The sequence below is a fragment of the Lolium rigidum genome, chromosome 4, assembly GCF_022539505.1.
Source record: "Lolium rigidum isolate FL_2022 chromosome 4, APGP_CSIRO_Lrig_0.1, whole genome shotgun sequence".
NCBI lineage: Eukaryota > Viridiplantae > Streptophyta > Magnoliopsida > Poales > Poaceae > Lolium > Lolium rigidum.
The window spans coordinates 226,129,046-226,137,478 of record NC_061511.1 but is presented as its reverse complement, the minus strand read 5'-3'; the positions used below and the strand labels follow the sequence as shown (position 1 = coordinate 226,137,478).

The 8,433-nt window shown below is 44.5% G+C and overlaps 2 protein-coding genes across 3 annotated transcripts; one reads left to right on the top strand and one right to left on the bottom strand.

Moving 5' to 3' along the window:
• The first annotated feature begins 416 nt into the window (after positions 1-416).
• LOC124650535 lies at positions 417-2,075 on the top strand. Of its 2 annotated transcripts, none has more exons than XM_047190048.1 (7): positions 417-653; positions 754-825; positions 971-1,038; positions 1,117-1,240; positions 1,327-1,407; positions 1,519-1,611; positions 1,688-2,075. In XM_047190048.1, exons 1-7 carry the CDS (start codon positions 417-419, stop codon positions 1,781-1,783), a joined length of 771 nt encoding a protein of 256 aa, XP_047046004.1. In that variant the 3' UTR covers positions 1,784-2,075. The 2 variants fall into 2 exon arrangements, with proteins under 2 accessions (XP_047046004.1, XP_047046003.1); XM_047190047.1 differs by having other exon boundaries at positions 1,114-1,240.
• A 204-nt stretch (positions 2,076-2,279) lies between these two features.
• LOC124707172 (sulfhydryl oxidase 1-like) lies at positions 2,280-6,937 on the bottom strand. The gene is made up of 12 exons (XM_047238832.1): positions 6,705-6,937; positions 5,693-5,717; positions 5,516-5,608; positions 4,983-5,164; positions 4,683-4,755; positions 4,510-4,578; positions 4,349-4,422; positions 4,110-4,263; positions 3,607-3,647; positions 3,285-3,431; positions 2,764-3,207; positions 2,280-2,625 (listed from the first exon to the last, which is right to left on the bottom strand). The coding sequence occupies exons 1-12, from the start codon at positions 6,920-6,922 to the stop codon at positions 2,604-2,606; spliced, it is 1,542 nt and encodes a 513-aa protein (XP_047094788.1). The 5' UTR covers positions 6,923-6,937; the 3' UTR covers positions 2,280-2,603.
• Positions 6,938-8,433: the final 1,496 nt, after the last annotated feature.

The window sequence follows — 8,433 nt, the reverse complement described above, 5'->3', positions numbered from 1 at the left end:
GAGAAAAAAAGAATCCGACTTTCTAAATCCAGTGTTATTTTGTTCTCTCTGGGCATGAACGAAAAAGCAGTTCTGGAATAAGATGTTCTCGGAGCAGAAGCAAGCGACGGCCAACGCAGCAACAGCGACGGCGCCTACTCCATCTCTTGCTTCTCCATGCTACCACCCTAGTTGTTTTTTTCTTCAGATACCCAAAAGCCCCAGCTTGCAAGCCTCCTCCTCCTTCATCTTCACCTTCCTGCCTCTGCTCCCCTTCCCTATCGACCTTACGTAGCCCGAGCAGCCGCCATTTCCCCCATTTCGTGCCTTACTTTGATGCTTCACTTTTCCAGGTGATGATCGGTTTAGGACTCATATTTTTCTTCGAGGTCAGACGCACGCAGCTCGCACTTACTTATATGTGATCTTCCTCAGGGATGGCAGACCATTTCGCGGTGATGGCGGGGCGGCTGCTCACGGCGTCGACGGTCCAGTCCGCCATCGACAATGCCTCAGATGCGCCTTCTTCGACAGCAGCCGCTTCTGCTTGTGTTGAGGAGGCCGTCCTAGTTGGCAAGCAGAAGAGTGGTGTCCTGGTGGAATGCAGGATCTGCCAGGATGAGGATGATGAGACCTGCATGGAGGCTCCTTGCTCCTGCAAGGGCAGCTTGAAGGTGACAGAAACTTAGCGTCATGTTACTCTGTTGTTACCTTAATCCCTTTGGTGTTTTCTTGTCCCGAGCAATGATTGGATCGTATCATTGTTTCTTTCAGTATGCTCATCGGACATGCGTTCAGAGGTGGTGCGACGAGAAGGGGGACACCATATGTGAGATATGCTTGCAGGTGAAATTTGGTTTCCCTTGTCAACTAGTACCAATGACCAATGATCATCTCAAATCAGTTATACACGACAAGAAAAGATAAAAGCAATATCGATAACTGTATGCTGTTATGAGACTGATTGATACTTGTATTTATGTTGAAACAGCAATTCGCACCAAACTACACTGCTCCTTCCAAGTTGTTTCACCATGGAAGAAACTCAATTTTCTTCAGGTACCAATTTCTAATGCTTCACCTGTAAAGCATATGACATCTGACATATGGATCACCTAATGCTCTTCTCATTAGCAGAACTCCTGCATACATCCAAGCACAGGACACATACCAGAGTTCTTCCACCTCCACAAGCTACGAGTATGATCGACAAGCTTCCACCCCGAAAAGTGTCATCTGCTGTCGCATAATTGCTATAACTGTAAGTGCCAGTGAAAACTACATATGTCCATTTCGTGCGGCGACTTGGGAAAATAACAGCTGGAAACAATATTCTTCCAACCTCAGCTGATGCTTCTCCTGGTGCTCCATGACGCCATCTCAGTTTTCCTCAGCGACCATGATGTCTACACCGTCGCGATGATCACCGTAAGGCTCTGAAATTTTGGGGACAATCCACACCTTTGCGGTGTTTCCTAGCCTAGACGAGTATGGAACCTGCCTAATTAACATGGTGCAAAATTTTGTTTATGGAACCAGCTGCTGATGCTCAGAACGGCCGCCGTTGTGATACCTCTCTATATCATCATGGTGGCCGTGACCGAACTGCTATATCGACGCAACCAACTGCAGGTTTGTAGAACCCTTTCAGTCACAACGCTGAATGTACATGTGTAGCTTCATGCTGACATTATGCGCCACAACATAGAGTATGCAAGGTCAGGTTTCAGAAGCAGCAGGAAGGAGCACACAGCCGGTGCCAGTTCCACCGCCGCAACAGCTTGTTGTCATCAGCATCCAGTAGCGCAAAAAGGAAAACCCAGTCAAGTATGGCACCTGAATGCGGTTTTGAGCTTCAGATGTGCCATATACCCACACAGGGCATCCAGTAGCGCAACAAAGAAAAACCAGTCAAGTATGGCTGTACGTATGTGATCTTCAGAACACCTTGTACATCGAACCAAAAACGTATATCTACACACATGGACACTTGCTTCAGAAGCAGTGAAGATGAAGTGTGCCTGCTGTACATGACGAGAGAGTAAACGACTTGTGCATGTACATTTGATGCAGACAAAAGTTCAGACTTTCACTAATTCTCCGTGTTGTCTGCCCCTGTTAATTCACCGGTTCCAAAGGATGTCTTTGTGTGAAATACACAGCTTTTAGGCACGCTTAATTATTTCATACCATGGGGTCATGAACATTGCGCATTTTGATTACATAGATATAGAACATCTCAACAGTAAAACTGCAACACTTCCTGATAAATGGTACACCATGATGCATTGAGTTCAAAATTTCATCGATCAAATGGGGGCATGGGCAGTATAACATTCATATCCACTAATCAGAATATCAGATCACATCTATATTGTAAAAACAGAGCTACATTTTGAGCCTATGACAAGGTGCAACAAAGTTCACATCGTTGCACCAAACAATCACATGAGTTAGATCAACATGCTTCTGTAAGTTTTTCATCTGTAAATGACAGCTCGAACATCAGATTTTTGCGCACTCTTCTTGGAGTACTTACCAAAAGTTTTAACCCGTCCAGAAAATATACATTCACGGAGGCCACCTGAGGTGAAGTGAAGGGTGGGCAACTGGTGGGCTGTTTTTCAGTTCCAGTTCTTTCTTTGCCTGTAAAATCGACAAGTAGAACCTAATCACTTCTATGATTTGAACTCCATATACGCACGCACACAGCAAGAATGGTATCCTACCAACCTAAAATTGTCTAATCATATTTTCTTTAAAGAGTGTAAACGGTATGAGTACTTTCTGTTCTTCTGCTGGGCTCTCCAGAAGCAAGCCAGCGCTCCAAATATACAGCTGGCAGCGGCAACACCCAGGGCAGCTCCAATTGGGACTCTTGCGGCACTCGAGGAGGCATCATCGGAAAGTGGCATTACATGTTTCTTCTCTTGAGACTCCCCATAGGTCTCTTTGTAGGATGACACGAGTGTCTTCCCATAGTAGTTAACCAAGAATGAAAATACTTCATCCTCATTCCAGTCAACCTGCACAGCTTCATCACCAGTCCCGCTTGAAGAACGATAGCAAGATGGGCAGAGTGCCTTAGGAGGCCAGACAACTTTAGGAAATGATGGATCGCCAGTTCCTAAATCTTTTTCATCTTTCATCAATCTCTCATTCACTTTATTATGTGTGCTCCATAGCCAGAGGCTGAGATCACGGGCAGACTTGAAGGGAACTGATACGCTACAAGTAAAGGTAACAGTTAGGCATGCAGTAGAATGTTTTAAAGCAGCAATTAACGCAATGCATGTTCTGCAAACCTTGAACACATTCCATAGAAGTGTTTGCGACATTCCTCACAGATGAAGAAATTGTGTATGAAGTCACATATTGATGTAAAGGTTGATTGGCTCTCTCCATCCCCAATTTGGACGGTCAGTGAATGAAGCAAAACCCAAAGTCCACAGCTGATAGAGTAAGTATTAGTTTCATGTGATATTAAGTTGCAAGTAACAATAATTTTCCTCTGCCTGTACCCATAACCTACTTTGATTCCAAAGATAAATTAGCAAGAGCCCAAATAATAAAAAGAAAATTTGCATCCACTGAAAATGTTCAAAACATATGTGGAGGAAAAATCACCTAAATCCCCTTGTTTCACTTTTACTTCCACGGCAGAACATCTGCAACATTTTAAAAGAAAAAAAATGAGAAGACCACAGTTGAAATACTGAAAGGCACATAAAAATATATTCCTTGTATCTTTTAAGTTAAACAGCTATTGGATATGAAAAGAGGCTCAGTAGGCATCACATGTCTAGAGCAAGCTATGGTATGCTCACAAACTGTGTCCTACATGATTATATATACTAGACTAGAGTAAATCAGGACTTGAAATTATATATCTAAACATAGCAGCTGTTGTATATTTGTGAGAGATATGACATGTCACTCGCTCCTAATAGTATCTCTCAGATACCGGATTGTGGACATTTCCATGCAATTGCAGAAAACAAATGCCTATATATACTGGTAAATCACAATTCCCAGTTCAGTATATTATTATGTACATGGCATATCTATAAGATCCAAGATAAGACAACTCCTATTAAGAAAATCTTCATCAGGCGCATAAGAGGGCATACCCAGTAACCGTGCGGCACCTCCTTTCCACAGATCTTGTAATCATCTGTTTCAACACTTCCCAACATTCTAGAACTCTCTTGTGAACTTAACGAGATGTTTGAAGGCCAGTGATCATCAAAGTTAATAAGTAGCTCAGCAGACCCTCTTCTACACCTATAGAATCACCAAAAATGTATAAAATGCATAATACAGAATAGCTGTACTCCGCCACTATAGATTCAAAGGAATACCACAATACCTCTTGGATGGATGATGAGCGACCAAAATTTGTAAAAACCTTACAAGTGAGTCACGAGTCTCTGGTTTGATCATCTACAGTTTGCGAGTAACAGTAGAAACAGTCAGCAGAAGTGCAACAAACAGCACATCAGTTGTGAATTTTGATAATTTAACTAGAACCTTATTCTCCAAAATTATCTGCAATGCATGAGCTGTTGCTTCCTCAACATCGTAAATTGCTCGAACAATCTAATAGAACATATTAAGTCAACAAAGGTTCTTAAGGAATCAAAAATACTGCTTATTAGTGCGTGAAGTAAGACTTTATTCAATTTGATTCACGAATAAAGTACCTGTTCAGGGTCAGTAGCATTCTTTGGAAGCATATTTTCATTCTCATATTTTTTGTCATCCAAAGTGAAGGAGCTGCACATACCATAAAGACGGGCGTATTAATACAGTCCAGTATGCCTATAATGGATAACTGAACCAAAACATACAGGATCCGAGTAAGAATAAGAGGTTAGGCCCAAACTCATGCGCCGAGGTGCTTATTCAGAAAAAAAAAGGGGTGCACAAAAAATAACTAGTTCTGTAAATGATAGATCAACTGAACTTCTAGCGATTGTGAAATAGTTAGGAGAAGAACTTGCCTTTCCATTTGCTTATTTATCCACTTAAGTAAACGCTCTGCTGTTCTTCCATCATCAATCAATTTAATTTCACTTTTCTCTTGCTTCCGGTCCCACTTAGCGGAAACAAATTTTGTTGGGGGACCCCAAAGTAGGAAAGGATAATGGTCAACAGAAAATCTACTGCAAAGATCTATGTTCGCCTGCGCTGTCAAATATTCAAAAGAAATAAAGCATCACTTCATGCCAATGCAAACCACTGCTTCAGGAACTAATTTGTTAGCAGGACAATTCAGTACATTATTATTTTTCCCTGACAGATATGGAAATAAACATAAATCAACCGAGATACTAGTCTATCACAATTGAAATTACTATATTTCTAGCCTTCAGGTTGGCAATACCAAAGAGGGAAACTATGAGTTGAAGATACACGGCGATACTTATCTATGTTATCTCACCACAGCAGAAGAATCACAGAAATATTGACTTTTAAGTGATCAGTTGTTCAACAAACTTATGAAAAGTACCACCCTTCACCAGAAGCACTGTACCTTTAATGCACAATCAACCCTGGCCATCAGTACTCTCCCAGGATGTGCAGCATCTTGACCATTGAAAAGTTTCGCAACTTTCTCATAGTGAGGCTGCAGGTAAGCAAGAAATCAAGATTAGCAAGAGTAGCATTTTAGATCATAATATGATACAGTCCACTGCAATAGGCTCTATACCTTGTAGTTTCTGCAAGCTGGACACCTGTGCAAGCATGAGAGGCATTTTAGTTAGCAGATATTAAACAAGATAGAAACAAATGCGACATTCAGCTGGAAAGAAAATGGAGTACCAACAGCACGTTAATAGCTTTTTACACCAGGAAGCAAATCGATGCTTCAATTTTTTTTACGATATAATTCTTCAAATTTTCGACGGTCAATGTTGAAACTAGTGGATGATATTCGAATTAGGCAAGCAGTGATTTACTTCAATACTATTAGTTTATTATTGAAAATTCTCAAGCTCAGGGACAGTTCAATATAGTCATGTCTGGCATTAGCAGTTAGGAATAACGATTAGTGCATCATTACACATTAAAACTAGCAACCTAACAAGACCAAAAAAAAAAAGTTGGCAGGGAAAGCACAGATTCTGGAACAAAACATAGCATACTGTCACAGGTTACTGAAATGTTAACAAATCCACCGCAGGTTCTCGTGAGCCAACAAATCTACAGCGCAGGCAGAACACACCATTTCCGGTAGCACATATATATGGAAAACATACAAGTGGCAACATAGACATAAACTTCACAGCCGCGGAATCTGAACATAGGCTCACATTCCACATTTACACCCCCTGTTGCACCATCTACTCTCACGTGACATCTGACAGTGCAGGTGAAAAAATTTATTGACTGCATTGGTCGGGTCGGGTCGGGTCATCGAACCTCACGTGAATAGTTTTGAGGAGCTGCCGCGTGCTATCCAGTAGCTGAAACGCGAGACGGACTAATCGTTTCGGGTTCCGACTGGCAGATCGACGACAGCGGGGAACCCGGCGACAGTATAACTCGCCCTCGCGCCGTCAGGAGCTCCCGAATCCCCGATCCCCGCCCATTTCGCGATTCTGGACCAGACGTCGCGATCGAATCGAACCGAACCGAACCGAATCGGGCAGTACCGAAGCGCGCGCGCGGGCGGACAAACGGAGAGAGAAAACACACGAATCGGGGAAGGGGGAGCTGACCAGTGGGCGAAGAACTCGACGACGGCGAAGGGCTCCCGCACGGCCCCGAGGAAGGCGTCGAAGGTGGTGGCGTTGAGGTCGACGGCGGCGTCCCCCTGCGCGGCGGCGGCGGCGTCCTCGCCGACGCCGAGCGACCGGAGGGCGTCCGCCCCTCGCGGGGCGGCGAGTAGGAGGACGGCGAGGACGGCGGCGAGGAGGAGGCGCGCCGACGACGCCATGTGGATCGGCCCTGGATCTCTGTGGCGCGCGGGGCGGGGATCCGGCGATCCGTTTCGGACACCGCGGCGACTGCGAAGCTCTGGTGGCAGGATTAGACTAGTAGCCTCCGTCGCCTGGGTTTAGGGGAAAGCTTTCTCGCTCGCGTAATTACGCCTGCGATTACAAAATTAATTACGCCGTACCGTGGAAGGTGGACTTGGGTAGGAGGATGGGAGCTGTTGCTGACTTTTTGGCTCGCTGAGGAGTGGGTCCAGACGGGTGGGCCGCTGGTGATGGGTTGGATACGAATGGCTTTGGTTTGGTGAATGGCTTCGTTGTACGTCATGTTAGGCCTTTTGCAGGTCAACCGGTGCAAATTGGGCAGCATCTTCTTTCGTTTCAAACAAGGCTTGTTGACAGTTGACAGGAGCCCGATTTTAGCCATTAACCGGCTACAAGTACAACCATGGACCATAGAATCATGTGGGATTTACCACATCACAATAAGAGGTCATAAAAAGGAGAGAAAAAACACTGATACATAACAACAAAAGGATACATCAGACCCACCTAAATAAAACAAAGGTACAGACCATATCTTAATGCCCACGCGCTCCAACGAATGAAGATCAATGGACGTCGTCAGAGCAACCCCTGGAACAGGCCATACAAACACTCAAGCAAAATGTACCGCGTGATTTTGAGGGTCACCAAAGATGCGAACCAACGGAGGGCAAGGACTTTAAGACAACACATGTAGGGAGGTACCGACATAAAAGCGTTGTCATCGCCCAATCCGAGAATATCTAGATTCTCAACCACAATGCATCCAAGGAGGTGAATGGTGCTCGCAAGTGTCGTCATCATTGGCATCGAGAAACCAGACGTAACTTTCATCCTTAGCTATTCACCTCCCTCGTCGCAAAGTAGAAGTCACTACAAACTCCAAGGGAACCTCATCCGATTGGCAAAAACCCCCTACTCCTCCTAGGCGCTCAAGGAGAAGTGACAAAGCAAGCAATGGAGTGAGAGAACCAAAGGGAGTTGCAATGTCAAGCAAAGGGTGGGCACTGCCGCATTGGTCCATGGCAGCACCACCGGAGAGATGCCGAAGAAAACCGAACCGCGCAAAAGACGTTCTTCGCTAGGGGTCCGATGGATGCCGCACAACAAGGCATAAATGGGGGGTCATGGTCAAACTAGTACCACATCAACAAACCAGCTCCTTCGTGAGGTTGCGAGAGATGAAGAAAGGGGTGGTGCGAGACCACTACTCTAGCCCCGATGGCCTGACGAGTCATCCTAGACTGCCAAGGCACTGATCTACTTTCATGTATTTTGTCACACCATTTAGATTGGCCTAGCTACGAAACCATGGGAATTGGAGCTATTTTCAAATGCAGGTCACACCCAATATTCAAGGTATATTTACCATTCTTGTTTCACCACGATACTTAAATCTATAAATAAAGTAAAGATGTTAGTAGATGCGGCCGAATTGAATTTCCGATAAATTATTGCCTACTTAGTC

Bases quoted from the DNA above. Each gene is read 5' to 3' on its own strand.
- LOC124650535 (XM_047190047.1), top strand. From the start codon at position 417: ATGGCAGACCATTTCGCGGTGATGGCGGGGCGGCTGCTCACGGCGTCG. The intron at 826-970 runs GTGAAATTTGGT...ATGTTGAAACAG, and splicing joins TATGTGAGATATGCTTGCAG to CAATTCGCACCAAACTACAC. The intron at 1,039-1,113 runs GTACCAATTTCT...TCTTCTCATTAG, and splicing joins AGAAACTCAATTTTCTTCAG to CAGAACTCCTGCATACATCC.
- LOC124707172 (XM_047238832.1), bottom strand. From the start codon at position 6,922: ATGGCGTCGTCGGCGCGCCTCCTCCTCGCCGCCGTCCTCGCCGTCCTC. The intron at 5,718-6,704 runs GTCAGCTCCCCC...ATGCTTGCACAG, and splicing joins GTCGAGTTCTTCGCCCACTG to GTGTCCAGCTTGCAGAAACT. The intron at 4,579-4,682 runs GTACTTTATTCG...ATGTTCTATTAG, and splicing joins ATGCTACTGACCCTGAACAG to ATTGTTCGAGCAATTTACGA.